Source organism: Hydractinia symbiolongicarpus, chromosome 10 (assembly GCF_029227915.1).
Source record: "Hydractinia symbiolongicarpus strain clone_291-10 chromosome 10, HSymV2.1, whole genome shotgun sequence".
Lineage (NCBI taxonomy): Eukaryota > Metazoa > Cnidaria > Hydrozoa > Anthoathecata > Hydractiniidae > Hydractinia > Hydractinia symbiolongicarpus.
Genome location: NC_079884.1, coordinates 21,068,010 through 21,086,181, shown reverse-complemented (window position 1 = coordinate 21,086,181; position 18,172 = coordinate 21,068,010). Strand labels below are relative to the sequence as shown.

The following is an 18,172-nucleotide window of genomic DNA, read 5'->3' as shown; positions in this document are numbered from 1 at the left end:
AAGAATATTTTATAAAGAAATTGAGCCTCGATAACATCAACATGTTGAAAATATTAAGAAAATCTCTAGCCTCAGTGTGTTAAGATTTAATTTTTGGAGACCTTCATATATACATTTATAGTTACTAAATCATCAATTTTTAAACACCACACAATCAAGTTTCTTTTTCTCTATTAAATACATCCTAACAAAGTTATCTTAAAAATAACAAAAGAAGTCTTTTTTTCTTCAATAAACATAAAAGATTTTTCAAATAAATCGTAGTTATTTATAAAGAAAACAAACAAAATAATAGAGGAATATCAATTAAGAAAAAAAAAGAAGAAAATTTCAGCCCATATTCAGGCATTTTACTAAGAAAATTTAGGCTCAGGTCTAAAACTGTTTTTGTATAAAAAAACCCTAACATTTAAATTGAATTTTGAACAACCGTAACTTATTATGACGCCGGAGCTTGTTGAGCTATGAGCTTTTATAATTTTTAGAATAGCTGTTTACATCATAGCTACATTAAGTTGATTAACTTTCGCGAGGATTAATTTTCGCGAATGTTATCTTTATTCCCAAAACTTGTACGCGCGAAAATTCCCAGAAAGGTCAATTTGTGAAAATAAATAAATAACTTTGCGATATGACTAGACTTGTTTACTGAAATTAACTTTGCGAAACTTTTAACAAAACAAAATAATTTTTCCGTTATTTCTTCTCTATTTTTTGCTAGGTCAAATTTTATTGTTGATAAAAATAATGGCCAGCATCTGTGTTATTAGGAAGTTCCATTAAAGGTTACCTTGGCCTGAATAAAATAAATTAAAATTGCGAAGTACTAGATTCGTGAAAATTATTATTTGCAAACAAAACTTAAAATGGTTCATTCGGAAATAATTCTTCGCGAATTATCTCGACAACACCAATTCGCGAAAATTATTTTTCGCGAAATGCATATTTTTTAACCTCGCAAAAAAAGCCTTCGTTTTTTCACTCAAACGAATGTGGTCGTATCAATCGACGTCGATCGAATCGATCGATGAAAATTTAGTTTCCACTCAAACGAATGTGGTCGTATCATCAATCGACGTTGATCGAATCGATCGATATTTTTTATTAAAATTGGTTTCCACTTACAATCGACCATGCCTCGATCGATGGCGACTCATTCAAATTTATTTCAAAACAATAGCACAAATTTTAATTGAAATAATGATATTGAGCATATTCTTAGAATTTCATGACTTATAAATACGATAAACAAAAATATTTTGAAATATTCTTCTAAAATTTCTTAGCCATTTCCCTACAAACTCTTTGTTTGGTGAGACTGACTGATTAAAAAACTTTTGGAGGAATTTTCCCAAGACACTGAAATCCGTGAACTTATTCTACAAATGTTATCTAAATTCCTCAACATTCATCTGCGAATAATCACTTATCGGTGATGCATTTTCATCTCACGTTTTCGTGTAAAATAGTATTTGCTGTTGCTGCATCTAATATGCAGCAATTAATTTTACGTACGTTTTTTCTTTGTTCTAATACTTTCAAATTAAAGAAATGAGACACATAATTTGATGAATGTGAACTTGTATTATTCATACGCTCTACTGTTATACAAACAAAAAACTAACAACTAAAAATACATTGTATTTTATATTCTACTCGAAGAAATCTTGGATTGAAGTTTGCTTTTTTTTTATATTTGAAGTTCCTCCACTTTTTCGTAACTGATGACAGCATTCTTGACTTTCCTCGTCAATAATAAGTTGTTTTTTTGTGTCCGCCTTACACAGAACTTTTTCAAGGAAAAATGTCATTTGGTGCGAAAAAAGTGTCCGTTTTATTAAGTGTCCGCCCTATAACTGTCCGTCTGTTAGAAATTTTCTTGTGAGAGTTTGACCTGAAATCAGTCCGTTCCAAGGATTGAGGTGTCCGCTTTAGACCATGTCCGCTTTAGAGAGATTTAACTGTACTTCAATTTCCTGTGATAATTTATTTTTTTTGTTCATTTGAAAATATTATTGAAAGTTAATTTAGGCAAAATACTCCTTGCGCTTCTACCACAATTACTGAATCCAAGCATCCGCACAAATTTTTGAAATATTTAGTCATCCGATTTATACGTGTATTTGTATAACTGCTTTAACTTTTTTTAATGATTTTTTACCCGAAGATAGATCCGAAATGTGTTGTTTAGAGAATTTAAACTCAATGCTGGTCAATTATTTCTAATATAATCTAAATCCCACAACGTTTTCGGTTTATCATCCGAAATAGGTTCTGGAAAATAGCATTTCAGGACTACTCATCGTAAAAAGTCTTTCTCTAGGTGTCGTAATAATACTAACCACACCCCTTTGGTCGATCCACAAGTCCAGCATCTTCAAAGCAATATCCTGACGCATTTTTTACCGTTTCCCTTTTGAAAATATTATAAGCAACTGAAAATTATTTTTACTCAATTTTATCTTACTGGTGTTTACTATATTCTCATCAAATAATACAAAACAACAGACAGTTCCCTGTAAATTTTTTTCTAGATGATTCTTTTAAGTGAGTCTACTCAGGGACTGGGTGAAAAATAAGGCAAAATAATATAATTGAAACGTTGCAGTTTGACATATTAAATGTATGGATACTGTTCTGCATAAACGCTTTATTAACTTCGAGACTGTCAAGTATAATTCAACGTCAAAGCGCTATTACGATTAACATTTGAAAAATTAATGGACGCTATGCCAAAATTTTACAAACAGTAAAAAACACACTCCATTTTAAGTTGTAAAAATTTTAAAATAATAACAAGTGGCTTATCATAAAGAGCTCTAGGAACGAGAATGGGTAATGCTAAGGAACAGAGATAAGCGAGATAAAAATAACAAATGTTTTAAAATAACTTGGTGAAGATACATTACTTGATAATCCAAATTTAGATATTTTACGTAATAAATATTCTTTTACAGCTATTTCCTCAATATATCTACTTCTTAACAAATTTACTGCGAATAAATCATATTGAAAGTATTACCCTTGCAAAAAACACTTACGAAAGAAGGTAGCGTCGTAGGGAAAGATAGCGAAAAGTTAGAAAGACAGCGAAAGAGAGATCGACCACGGCGAAGTAAATTTAGTGTTCAGTCGAGTCAGTAACAGTGTTGTTATGCTAGAAAAGACTTTTAAAAATTCACGACACAGATTGAATAGATAGATAGATTGAATTTACGTTAAACATTTTCAAAAAGAGTGGGATAAATTCATATATTAATAAAAATATTAGCTTCTTTTAACAAATTATTCGAGTCATAGAAATCCAACCAGAAGCATCGCCCTTTACACAATTTGTTTCCCAAAAAAATCTATTTTATATTTTTCTGGTTTATCTTATTTCGAAAATAAAATAAAAACATGTCGTTATACAAAAAAAGAAGCGAAATTAAGGAGGAAACAAACTAAAGAACATATAAAAATAACTGAAAATGAATAATTCACAATAAATTCGCAATTTCTATTCCTACACGCAAACAAATCCACATTTTTTTCTTCCGCAAACGATTTCTCCCCCTGGTTAAGTATGAACAAAATATTTCTGTAGTAAGTTATACATAGTCAGTTATACACTATAAAAACGCAATGAAAAAATCTAGGCAAGCGTCCCACGCATATTGTGAGGTCATAAATAAATAAACCAGATTAAATTGATAAACACGCACATTATTAGCTTCTAAAGTGTTGTAAAGATGAGGCATCGAGTGGCACTTGAACAAGCGACCTCTACCTTTCTGGGCGATTGCTCTACTATCCCTCTCAAGTCCCACTTCACCTATTATCTTGGTAAGACCCGGGAAGCTGGTTAATAATAATCACACATACACACATATATTCACAGTCAAATATACAGCTTTTCTAGTAGGTAATTATTCTGTCGTTGTTGGTTATATTTTTGATCAATCTGAATTGTTGTTTATGTGTTGCATTTATCATCAAATTATAGTACATGTTGGGTTAAATTTTTCAAAGCGAAAAAAAAATATAAAGTATGGGAAAAAACGCCTCTGTACTTTACTCACTCGTGTTCGTTACCCAGTGGAGTCTGTTGCTACACATGAGATGTTCTAATTTTTTTTAAGATTCGAACTTAGGTTCCAACTACATGATGCTTATTAAAAAAAGTGTGTGAATTAACATGCAAAGAGAACATTAACTATCAACAGACACTGGCCAAATATCTAGTTTTGTTAATAAAGCAGGCTTCAACAGCATTCGACACATACCGTAAACGACTATATTAATAACATATTACAAAAATACCAAATGTATATTTTGGGGAAGTTTACCAGCGTGTACTCTGGACATAAAACCTTCATAAGGTTCACCCACAGCGTTGATTCAAGCAAACATTTTTTCAAAGTTATTCACTATATTGAATCTTGAATACACGCAGGAAAATTTACTAGCTCGTCTACGGTACATATCGAATAAAACAATCATAGCTACATGTGATAAAGTACTGAATAGATAATTTAAAAGAGAAAATCATACATAAAAATAAAGATAGTGAAAAAAATAATAGCACACTTGATGTTAATAAATGCACACACATATATATATAGAAAGACAAAAAAAGTGACTAAAATTTAAATAGAAAAAAATAAATTAAATAATGAAAACACGTTGATGAATATTAGATTGTTTGAGTGACTTAAGCAAACAATGATCCCATACGTATTATTTCGTAATACCGCAATTGCATATTGAAGTTGAAGATGTGCTCCGAACGCTAACTTTCATTTTAAACTCATTTTAAAATGTTTTTGAGATCATATATATTATCGTTATTCGACACTTGCGTCATATTTGACATTGTTATAGACAAAACTACACATTAAAATAAAAAAATACACCAGACACGCCACATCAATATGTTTTTTTAGCAAAAACATAAGCTTGCAAGACATTTTTGTGGTGTTTTTACAACTTCGTAGTTATTTCATACTCATTTGATAAACTTTTTTCAGCAAGCTCAATATTATCTGTTTCGGTAAGTATTGTATCATTTCCAGTGTTTTCAACCATCGTCAAAGTGGTACCGGATTGTTCAATGTTTGAATTGTACTGGTTAATAGCCATTTCTTTTGAAGGATTTTCCACGTTTCCATCAATTCTAATAGCTTCCGTATCAATGTTTGTACAAGTTCCTGCAATGTCTTTAACGTTAGATTGCTCATAATCTTTGACATCGACATTTACAAAATCTTCACATTCAAACTGCCTGTTATCATTTGAAATACTTGAATTAGCATTGATTTCAGAAGGATCTGTCTGAAGCTTAATAATGGCATTTTGTTGCTTATCAATACTTTTATCAACTGCTACGATCCAATCCACATTTGATTCTTTAGGGTTTTCTATTTCTCTTAATTCAATGAACTGATCTTTGATATTGACTTGAGTTGAAAAGTCTTCAGCACTATTTTCCTTATTAATGACCCAATCAACTACAGAGGTATCAACAGAAGATTCATTATCTTGTAATTTCTCTAAATTAGTTGTTTCCATTCTCTCATTCGTTTGGCTTTCACTTAAAATGTTTTCGGGGGTGTTTTTTTCTTGAACGTTGCCAGTTATATTATCTGTTTCATAGTTACATGTTTTTCTATTGTCTAAATTCCCTGTTTCGTTGGATGTGGTTTCAGCATTTTTGCTCTCGCCAAGTGTATCTTCTGTATTTGACATTACAGTTTCATTTTCATTTTCATGAGCTGTGAAATTATTAGGTGGCGAAGAAACATCACTAACTCTGTCGCAAGTGCTTGATTGGGTGGCTTCTAACTCATTAAAACTTTCGTCCACAAGAAGACTAAACTTATCTTCCTCTGGTGATTTTAAACCAGGAAACATTTGACTCATCTCGCTTTGTGAAAATGAAGAAGAAGAGTCTATGCTTATTGATGAAGATGAGGTGTTGCCTAAAGATGACGATGTCGTTTGGGGAGAGGAAGAAGATCCACTTTCTAGGGTCTCATCAGCTGTTGGCTTTAATTTCTCTACCCTTGTGTCAAGCTTGTTTTTCACAATCTCAATAGTATTTTCAGTTTGGACAATATCATTACATGTGCTCGTAACTTGATAGTTTTTAGTAATATCTGGTAAGTTTTCTGGAACTGCTTTCTGTCCAATATTAGTTTTATCATTATCGCAACTTTCACTTACTGTTTCGCATACGCTTTTTCTCTTTTTCTTTTTTTTCTTCTTTTTCTTTTTTCTTTTGCCACTAACAAGTTGTTCATCATTACCTAAGTCCTCCCTAAGTTCTTCACTTTTAGGTGATGCAGAACTACTTGTAGAAACATTTTTCATCCCTTCTTTAACTAAGTCTACAATGTTACTGTTTGTCACACTAGGTATTACATTTTCAACCATTTTTTCAATAGCTTTTAGAACATTATTTTCACCATTAACAGGTTTGTCATACAAAAGTTTATTACTATCACTGTCTACACAATTACGTTTTTCTGATGGAACAGTATTTTCCAATTCATGCCTGTTGCCATTACCAGCTATTAAATTCTGAGTGTTTCCTTTCTGTTCAATAGTATTAGTTCTTGAAAAATCATTGACAGGCTTGGTATTATTTGTGTGCAAGTCCAGTTTGGCATTATTGATACATTCAGTAACAAGATAATCTGAAAACAAAGATAGTGTTGCTATTTTTATATCGCTGTTGATGAACTGTTGAATTTGAATTGTCAAATGATCATGCATATCCTTATTTACCAATTTTAATGTTGAATAAGATAAATTATTACAAAATTCATTGAGTAACTCTGTCTTCTGTCTAGTATTATCAAATTGCACTGGTTCAACAACAGTGGTATACTTTTCAGTAGCTAAGGTGACTTTATTAACAATGTCATCAAAAGAAGTTTGTGTGGAACTAGAAACTAACGTTTTATTTCCTTTTGCATCAACGTTAACTATATCACTTTGAAAAGTCTTATCAGCAGTACCATTTGTTTCATTTGGTGTTGACATTTCTTTCTCTGCTGTATTATTTGGTATAAGAAATGGTGATACTATTCCTTCTGCATCTCGACATGCAGTGCCATCATCATTACGAATCAATTGCAAAGAAGCTGACAACACGGCATGAAATCTTTCAGGATTTAAATCAGCATGAACATGGCGTAAATTAGATCCAAATGTTACTTCGCTCTCTTCTGCCACTGGTGACAGTTTACTTTTTGGTCGAAATGGTTTGTGAAAGCTAACACTAGGCGGATTCAAAGCAACAGGTAAACTCAAAGGAGGTAGCTTTTTAACAGCATCACTATCATTGCCAATGTTTATCTCCCATTCCAGATCAAACTTTTTGGCAGAATTTGGGTAGCCACACTGTTTGCAGTGTTGCAATTCCAGCTGATGCTGCAATGCTTTGGTGAGCTCCTCCCTAACCCTAATTTGTTGGTCTTTCCGACTTATCAGTTTTTGTATTTCTCTCTGTTCTTTGCGTAAACTTGTCTCGAAATCCATCATCTTTACTTCCAAGCTTTCCATGTTTTTCTCATAGATTGTTTTTTGTCTTTTCCGCTTTCTTTCTGACAACTTCAGTAAACAAGTTAATCTTTGCACCTCTCTCTCGAACCATGACTTGTCCTTTTCCAAAGGAGCTGCCATTGTATTTTTATAAACCTGAAAAAAAACTTGACAAATAAGATATAGTTTAGCACATGATCACTATAATAATGCCTTTATTGCAACAATATAGGATTGCTTCAAAAAAAGAAAAAATTGATTTAAATGTTATGCTTGTTATGCAGTGGTTTTATACTTCTGCTTATTATTATTACTTCTGTTTATTATTGTAGTCATTTGTTGTGTGTGGCTCTTCAATAGCTATTATTTTTATTGTTCTTGAAGTTTTCTCGTTTTTTTGCGACTCACTGTAAAATGGCAAAAACAGGCCTTTTCAGGAAAATTCTAATATGTGTGTGCCAAAAAGCACGCCTCAAGTATTTTAGGTGTGTTTTTGGGTGTGCTGCACTGGTTAACTTCTTATAAAATTTGTCATTTTACAGGTGCTATCAATAGCACGCCTAAGCCATTTTGCTTGTGTGTGGAGGTGTGCACGTGCTATTGCACGCCTCTCCTGAAAAGGCCTGCAAAAGAAATGTGAATTATCTTGGAACTTATTAGCTATAACTCGATCGGGTGGTGGTGAGAGATAATCATTGGTACTGACTTACTCAATTGGGTTACTTAATAAATTGGGGCTCTCCTGACCAGAGAAAAAAGCACACTGGTACACAGGCACAGCTCACTTTATAGATGAATTCCAGGATGGAGTTATTTTTTTACTTTTCAGCGATAAGCTCTATGGCTGTGGCATTTGCGTGGCAGGGAAAGAGATGACTCGTAGACTTCTTTTAAAGGTAAAGATTATTTGAGGTTTAAACTATTATCAAGTGTAGTGCCTTCTGATTTACTTAAATTTACTTAAAGCCCTAACAATGCCCTTGTGAAATGGACTGAAGAAAACTTTGTTTCACCTAAGCGCCTAGCTAGCTAACATCTTTTTTTAACTTAATATGTTTTCAGTTATTATGATATGTAGTAATACACGAAGTAGTGGTTTAAGAAAAATTTGCGCAGAGGCTACACTGCACAGAAACAGAAGAAAAAAGCCCAAAGCAGTGGGTATTTTTTTTTGGTAAAAAAGGTCATTTTCAGTTTTAATATTAAAGTCATGTCTTCTAAATTGATTTTAAGATAATTAGTACGGTGCAACTAGTTGTACAGATAACTTGAGTTGGATAAAATAAGGATTATGTTATTTTTCCTTAACTGTGAAAAGGCGTATATGCTGAAAATGTAAACAAAGAGATTTATCTAGTGCAATAAACAGTATGTACTGTAATCAAGATGGGTGGGTGGTTTGAATAATAAACTTGAGAAGAATTATAGAAATTTGTATCTTTAAAACTTTTAAAGACTTTTTGTGAATAAAGTCTTCAGGTTGGTGCAGCATTTTAGTTAGGAAACCACTGGAGTGTGACTGAAGGAGCCACATCCATAATAGGACACGCCAAAACGAAAATGTAGGACTAAAATACAAAGCTGTTGAGATTCCATCCCCTCTTGCCAATTCAAAACTTTAGCTGAATTAAATTGTTCATACCCTGGCTGCGTGCGTCAACTATATGCTAAACATGAAGCTTCGCTTCTCAATGAGAGCCATGTTTACTCGTTCGGCATTGTTTGGCTTGTACGTTCGCACTTACTAAACGTTTATATAAAATTACACAAAACTATGAATACCAATTTTGGGCAGTATGTGCAACCACGTGGTGATTTCGCAAAATGCAAGCGAGTGGAGGCGGTGAAGACAAAAGCACAGGAGGGGCGGACCCCTGTCCTGGTTTATTTTTAATTTTCAATTTTCCATAGAAACAGAAAAGTTATCACATACAACCTCGATCCCAGGGCCTGTAGCGTTTTTTGATATAAGGATAAAACGCGTACGTGTTTCATCTTCATATCAAAAAATGCTACAGGCCCTGTGATCGAGGTTGGATCACATAAGCATGTGAATTTTGTTGCATATCGTTACAAGGCTGTTAAGGATGATTTTATTAATAATAGTTTGCATTACTTTAGGACAATTAAGAAAGGCTGCTTTGTTGAATGTCAGCAACAGCAGAGAACTTCATGACGACTTGTGAGCAAAATTCCATTTAAAATTAGTTTGAAGTGAAGATTCGATTGAAAATACCATTGCATATATTTGGAGTACCAACAGTAGGGCTTTTAAAACAGAAAAACAGACTAAATTCACTTAAAAAAAACACTAAACGTTATGTGAAAAATTCAGAGTCAGTAAGCATAAGTAGCCATGATAGTTGTAGCAAAAAAGCTGATGGAATAAAAACTGAATTAACTATGTACAAAACTATCGCTTTATATCCCTTCAAGAGTAGGACTTTTGTGCAAAATTATTGAGAAAATGCGAGGGCATTGCGTCAAAATTATTGGCCGCCTCGTGATAACGGCTCAGAGGTCAAGAGACCTTGGGGACGAGGATACAACTTTTGCAAAAGAAGATTTTAAAACAATCAAGTTACAAAATAAACGAGTTCTTATTTCACTGCTGCTGAAATGAGGAATAGAAAAAGCAACTATTACTTTTCGAATTTAAGCGCGCGGTTTAAAAGATCCATAGAGAACTTTTCTAACTATTTTATAAAAAATCCAATCTCGTTGCCAGGGCAATTTTTCGCTTTTTTGATATCCGAGACGGCGCGAAGAAATGATCCGTATTTCATTCTCAACAGAGAATGCTTCACCCCGATCAGACCTCTGATCATGATGGGCGAGTATAATGCGTGTAAGTTATATATAAATGATTTCTTCTTCGCCGTCCGAGATTGTTAAAAAGAGAAAAATGGGCCTGGGGACGAGGTTGTAAAAAATCAACTTGTCTTTTCGCGGAGAAATGGCATATTTAAGAAGAGCATTTATTCAACCTTGTTTTTAAGGATTTTTGACAATGTGTTATTGTTTATTGACAATTATGACCGTCTCGCCATCAGATGTATAAAAATAGAAATAACAAGCTCTAAAAGGTTGATGTTTGACCTTTGTCCGTGAATCTCCTAAAATTAAGATTTTGAAAATTTGTAAAAAGTTTAGGATCCTAAAAGATCGCCAACATTTAAAGTTGTACGTCATAGAGATCATAAAAACATCATCGCTTTTCCCTTTGTTCACTCGCATATTCATTTATGTAGTAGTTGCATACTGAATCAGATTCTTTTTCTCAGCGTTAGGATGGTAATACCCAACATAGAAAACAAATCTAACTGCACGTTTCTTTAAAAAATTAATGTAGGAATTAGTTTCTAATATTTAGTCTAAATTGTTCCTATAAAAATACCTATATCGCGCGGACACTATCAGACATTTCCAAAAAGTTTTGATTATCCGCTACATAGGTTTTTCTCAAATTGGCAATATATGCTTCAAAAACTTACTTTTGGGTCTTAGGCGCCAGAGGCGTTACCAGAGATTTTTGCCTTTTTAAACATGAGAGTTAAGGGGCGAAAAAATATTATGTTTTTCGCCGTCTTCTCTAGATACATAGATAGATGGATGTGCATATTTTGCATGGTTATCTAGCTAGAAGGCCATGGCTTTGAAAAGGGATTCCTAGACTATTTAATGTACATTTTGAGCTACGTAGACCCAATTAGGGTCCTCGCTCTGCCAGACAATTCCCTACAACATCAAACGGTGCACACATTGTGTCATCTTCCCAATTTCCCTCACATGGCAGAGGTTAACACGGGGCTATGGTAACAATCACTCGCCTATATCAAATCGCCGCCAAGGGATCGAAGCCCGGTCTCCCGCAAAAATTGCAGAAATTATAACCACTAAGCTACATATCATATCAAATCAATCTCATATCAAAAAGGCAGAAATCGCTCGGAAAGAGGGTGTGAGTGGTTAGGGTAAAGTGATATTGACTGTAAATGTATCAAGACAGTAATTGTTAAAAAATAGCCCAATGGTATACCGTATTTCCTCTAAAGAACGCCGCCCTCTAAAGAACGCCGCCCTCCAAAGAACGCCGCACTTCTATATGAAAATTTGTAATAAACGCCGCCCTCTAAAGAACGCCGCCCTCCAAAGAACGCCACACCTTAGATGCGGCGTTTATTAGAAAAAAACCATTTTAATAGGGAAAGTAAAAAAAGTTGGTATTTATATGAATTTGATCTGTTTTCTTTCACAAAATTCTTCTACATCTAATGACAAATACGAATATTTAGTTTTACGCTTTAACAGTTCACTGTAAAGAATTTTAGCATAACTTTTGCTAGATGTAAAACAAATGAACTTTGCAGGTACACTCAAACCAATCTCTCGTTTTCGTTTCCCAGTAACTGTCGCATTTACATGATTATCTTCAATTTCAATAAAAAACGATATCAGCTTTGACAACTCTATTGGCAAATGTCCCACTAAGGTTTCGTTGCCGTCCATGAGTTTGTACGTTCCAATTGCATTCTTGTCCAGTTCTTGAGCCTCTACTCTCTTGTCTTCTTTGCAAACCAAAGATTCTCCTATAATGGGTGTCCATATATTTTTATAAACATGATGTCCGCGAATATTTGTAGAGAATTTAATGATGAAATACATTTCAAATGTTTTAGGAATCACTCGAGCCATGTTCTTCTCAAATCTCTGACTTCCACGTGTAGCTATCATATATTTCGTATGAGCGTGCAATCAACGATTGATAAAAATAGAACTTTTTCTTATAGAGAAAAAATTCTATTCAAAATCATTTTCCGCGCTTTTGATCTCGTCGAAAATAACACTCCCTTGGATTGTTAATAGTGTTTAAAGAAAAAGTTGACACCAGTAAACAATACTACAAGATAATTGCTCCCAATCTGTATATATCAACCTTACACACTTTTATGTTTGTAAGTGAAAGTTCATTAGAAAAATGTCGCACAACGAGGAGAAGCAGTTAATATCCCATAAAGGGGAAAAAAGAAGAAGCTTTACCTTTGAATTTAAGACAACAGTTGTTGATCACGCAATTAGTACATCAAATCGCGAAGCAGGAAGAAAGTACGGTGTCGATGAAAGAGTAAGAGAATGGAGAGCTAATGTGGAGAAGTTGAAACAAGAAGCAGCGAAAAGATTCAAACTAGAAGGAGGAAGTTGCAAAATCAAGAATCTTGATTTAGAAGAAGATCTGCTTGAATGGATACATGATAGGAGAGCTAATTCTTTGCGTGTTTCGAGAAAACTGATAATGAGAAAAGCAAAAGCAATGCACGATGAAAAAGCTGGAGAGGACACTGTTGCAAAAAATAGTTTCCAGGCTAGTCGAGGTTGGTTGGAAAAGTTCATGAAACGAAATTGTCTTTCATTACGTCGTAGAACGACAACAGTTCAAAAGGATCCAGCGTATCTTGTGGACAGGTTGGTGCAGTATGTAGTACATGTCCGCCGAATGTCAAAGAAATACCAATTTAACGCCGGTTCGATTCTTGCAATGGACGAGACTGCTGTTTGGGCGGATATGACAGCACCTACAACGGTGTCACAGCGTGGCGAACGAGAAATTATGCTTAAATCGACTGGTCATGAAAAGGTCAGAATTTCTGTATGCTTGACAGCAAAGGCAGACGGAAGTAAATTTAAACCATTTATTGTTTTTGGTGGTGCAAAACGCGAATGCAAAGAACTAAATACTGAATTCAAAAATAAATGCGTAGTTGTGTCCTCAAAAAATGCATGGATGAACGAGGAACTCACCTTACACTATGTGCAAACAGTTTTAGGAAAGTTTTCCTTTAATCGACGCTTGTTAGCTTGGGATTCATTTGAATGCCACATGATGGATTCCGTGAAACAAGAATTGTCAAAAGGCAGAATTGAGAATGTCATAATTCCCGGTGGCTGCACTAAATATATACAGGCACCAGATGTCTCATGGAATAAACCATTTAAGAGTCGGATTATCGATCTTTATAACGAATGGATGGTTGAAGGTGTTCAACAGTTCACAAAAGGAGGAAACCAGAAACCTCCATCGCGACGAAAGCTAGTGCAATGGGTTTTAGACGCATGGAATGGCTTGAGCACGGAAATGATTATCAAATCTTTCAAGTCGTGTGGTTTAAATTTAGCTCTTGATGGATCAGAGGATGGACAAATCCATTGTTTTAAAGAAGGATCGTCCTGTTCATCTGGTGCTACCTTAATGAAAAAAGCAACTGAGGCATTGGAAGAAGACCAATCTTCTGACAACCCATTTGAAATTTATTATTGTGATGTAAATGAAAGCTATGAGTCCTTTCATGTTATCGACGAAGACTCGGACGGAGATAGCGACATTGACATTGACATTGTTTAATAGACTTTTCATAGTTTAATTCTTTTGTTATCTATATTTAATCTTAAAGAAAATACTTAACGTCAACTTCTGCTTTTTGTCTCACTCATGGTTTTGTAATAAACGCCGCCCTCCAAAGAACGCCGCACCTAAAAATTGCATTTTGTAAAGAACGCCGCGGCGTTCTTTAGAGGAAATACGGTATGCTATCTTTTCATCGAAAAAAAGTAAAACAGACTTCACAAAACGATTTGAGATTTTGCTTTGTCTTGGCGCAGACAATTTATTATTTTAAACTTGTAATACAATTCCTTTAAGTGCAATTACAATGGCCCTGGGACCAGTTTCATAATTTCCACACAGACCCGTGTACAAAAATATTGAGACCTGTCGTTTGCCACGATAAGGGCGGTCAATAGTTTGTTTATAAAAGCAGCTTAAAAAAGTTTTCTTCCACAATTTTTGGCTAACACGATATCAAGGAATCTGAGTCAAAAATTAAAAAGGTCTTGACAAAAAATGACGCACTTTGAAAGAATTAGTTAGTCCTGTTACTATTTAGGGGCTTGGTGTTAATAGTACTTAAGCTGGTACTTTTGTAAAATTGTTAAACAGCTAGCAAACGAACGGATCGAATCAAAGTAGCTATCCGCGTCTCGTTGGTAAAATTTTAAGATGTAGTGGATTGTTAAATTCTACGCATACCGTTACATTAGATGACATCGAGTTTTGCTATGTCGATAGTTTAAGGTAAATTATAATTTATTGATTGTATATTTATATTGTAAAGGCAAAATTGTATAGCAAATTTACACCGGCGACCTGTTATCGGTATTACAAACAGAACTAACAAATGTTGTAATGTGTCAACAAAAATAGAAACTTGATTTGGAAAACACAGTTGCAAAAGATGCACAAAAATAAAAGGTGCTTGAAGGCTACCTTTTTGATTATGCATCAAAATTAATAGGAATTAAGGTAACCATGCCTGGGTGACTACCAACTTCATTCAATTCCAGGTTTGACTAGCGCTCAGTCTTGAAATTATCTCCCTTTTTGTGCAAAAAGGTCGGTCATATTATTTTTTTTCGATACCGTTTGGTTGATCAGGGTCGTATCGAAAAAATGGCAGCTATTGGTGGTCGAAAATTTATGAAAAGTACAATTCACTACAATGTTTCCTTTCACTAGATTGTTCAATTGTTTTGTATGATATTTCGTTTACAGAAGAATTAGGCTATATCTTATTTAACCAGCCAAATGCGTGTACTTATTTATATAGGATTAGTCTTGTTAAATTTTAAGGGAGAAAAGGCCCTACCCCTCTTTCTGCTGCGCCCCTGACTGACCAGAAAAGCTTGTCTCCCACCTTGCCTGTCATCAACTGTTTTGAAAATTGGCCACAAAAGTGGTTTGCGAGTACTTAAAGCTACAGCATTTCCAAATTAAATAATGGTGTGTCATCCTTTTATGCTCTCAATGAAGTGGTCATCCCAGTTAAGGCTCACAACAACCAGCAGACCACGAAATTGAGGAACCTGTTCTATGCTATACTGGTTTAAACCTAGCTTGGCTGTCTTAAATATGTTCCACTGTTGATATTTGAAACTCACAAAGCAATGTAATATACATTTTGTTGATTAATTCAAATATCTGTCAATGAAAGTGGATGCAATTTTCAGCCAATCTGACCACCATACAACAAGCAGAATTTTGAAGTCACCACCAGGAAATCAGCAGTTCTTTTAAAGAGAACCAGCAGTTAATTATTGATTTTACTTCAAATAAGAAACCAACTGCTTTCCCCAAGGTATTGATTTTCATGCACAACACTTTGTAACCTTAACTGTGATAAAAAGGGCTTTCCAGGAGCATTTTTTAAATACTTTATCCGCTTGCTTGCTATAGCTTGTATTGTATTATTTTTATTTTTCAACATACAACTTTATATACATTTATATATTATATACTGTACAATCTATATAGCAGCAAATAAATACTACTACTACTTGCGCTAGCAACCTTTTAATTTTCGTGAATTTACTGTCTTGAAATTTTAATGAGATAAAGTAGCCTTCAATTGAACATGCTCATACCACACAGGGCTGACCATCATTTTTATCTATTAGGCAACTCCAATTTAATTAGTTGTTCTACGGGCAAAGTCGATAGTAGCTTACGGTCGGGCGACGAAATAAAAATAATTTTATCGAGAATGTATGGTTGGAACAACCACAAAAACAATAAAATTAACAATGGAGGAGGGTGTTCAGACATATGTGCATATTTTACATGGCTAGCCTCACAAATATCGAGGGATATACCCTGTCTATTATTTCCAGGAGGGGCCATGGCGTAGATGGAGAGTCCTAGAGTATTTAATGCTCATTTTGTGCTACGCAGACCCAATTAGAGCCCGCGCTCTACTAGACAACTCCTGGCAACATCCAACGGCCCACACAGTGTGCCATCTTTCCAATTTCCCTCACATGGCTTGGGTTAACCCGGGGCTATGGTAACATTCACTTGCCCATGCTGAATCGCCGTCAAGAGGAATCGAACCCCGGTCTCCCGCACAGAGTACGAGAGCTATAACCACTAATCTACGGCGCCATACAACTGTTTTTTTCTATGTATTTTTGCATAAACGCATGCAGTTTATATTTTTTGGTTGCAAAGAAATAATAATAATTTATCTCACTGAAAAAATGTAACTAGTTCTCAAGATAAAAAGATAAAAATACTTGCATGCTCAAAAACTTGTTTTTAAAAGTTATGCAGCAAAAATTTTTCTTGTGTTATTTTGAAAGTTTACAGCAAGAATTATTCCTGTGCTGTTTTGAAAGTTGTACAGAATATACTTGCATTGTTTTGAAAGTTTTACAGGAGGTTATACTTGAGCTGTTTCGAAACTTATACAGCAAGTTATTCTTCTCCTACTTAGAATAATGAAAAAAACAATTTTAGTGTTCTTTTAATGTTTTTGGTGCAGTTTTATAGGAAAATCTAAATTTAAGTGCAAATTCTTTTTCGGACGGACTAGGTATGATTTTTCAGTTGAGAATATTTAAAGTCTTTTGCAGCGTTAAAATCATTTTTTTAAAAATCATAACAGGAGGTTGTTACGACAACCGTATTCTATTTTGTTTTAATTATTTTTCCTAAATTGTATCAACTGTATTAGCGTAATTTTAAACATATATATTAATCATAAAGAAGGAGGGTGTTACAACAATAATGTGTCTTGTTTTTTGATTGTATTATAACTACTTTAGCGAAAGTAGCTAATTTATGTTATAAATCACATTAAAATTTAAACTTCTGTTTAACTACGTAACTATTTTTGTGATTACAAAATTAGCGCATTGCGCCTTTTAGTTTTATCGCAACAAATTACCATGAACAAAAAATCAACTTCCAGTGGCCTTAACAACAGTGGTCCTAAAGTAACGTTATTGATTCACCTTGTTTAGTATAATTGTAGATTGACATTCAACCAACAAAAAATAACATTGATTATCTTCTATATGCTCATTATATTTTGGAGATGGGATGAGAAAATGTTTTCCTTTTTTTTATTTAAAACTTTTTGCTTGATATTATTATTTTTCGTGAAAATTAGGGTTGGTCAGGCCAGTAGAACAACCATTTAAATTGGAGTCGCCTTACAAAAAGGAATGAAATAATTAACTTCCCCTGACCATATCTAAGTATTTTGACTCAGTGATATAAAAAAGCTGGCTGCAGCAAATTGAAACTTAAGAATAACTTTTTATTTAAGTCAGTAATTTAAGAGTGCTATAGTTTCTTAAATTTTCATTTCCTAATTTTTCCACAGTACATTCAATGATTCCCCTAGGTTAACATTTTCCCCATCAAAACATTCTTTCCTAAGGCAGAGTTGAAACTGTCAGCCTCAGGTTTCAATTTTGGCCCAATTATCGGGAAAATTCTGCCAGCGTCATCCATTGTTAAAATGAAAGCTACAACATTGGAGAGGTTGCTAAATAATGAGCTTGAGGAATCATAATAAATTAAATAATTCTTAATCTGTTAGTAATCTGTTACTAAATAGTATCTCTTTCACAGTGCTGATTTTATTGAACTGCATAGTTGATAAAAATCAAATATCCATTTGAGTATGGTTTAAAATCCAATTGAGGGTTATATTTTTTAATCTTCAGGGATTTTTCAATATTTTAATTCCTTAATAGAGCTTACGAATATTCCTTGGAACACTTAGGTAAATCAGTTAGAATACCAGTG

The 18,172-nt window shown here is 33.9% G+C and overlaps 1 protein-coding gene across 1 annotated transcript; it reads right to left on the bottom strand.

Annotated features, from left to right (window-relative positions):
- Positions 1 to 2,855: 2,855 nt before the first annotated feature.
- On the bottom strand, positions 2,856 to 9,400 carry LOC130612079 (serine-rich adhesin for platelets-like). Its single transcript, XM_057433368.1, has 2 exons — positions 9,170 to 9,400; positions 2,856 to 7,683 (listed from the first exon to the last, which is right to left on the bottom strand). Exon 2 carries the CDS (start codon positions 7,666 to 7,668, stop codon positions 4,963 to 4,965), a length of 2,706 nt encoding a protein of 901 aa, XP_057289351.1. The 5' UTR covers positions 7,669 to 7,683; positions 9,170 to 9,400; the 3' UTR covers positions 2,856 to 4,962.
- Positions 9,401 to 18,172: the final 8,772 nt, after the last annotated feature.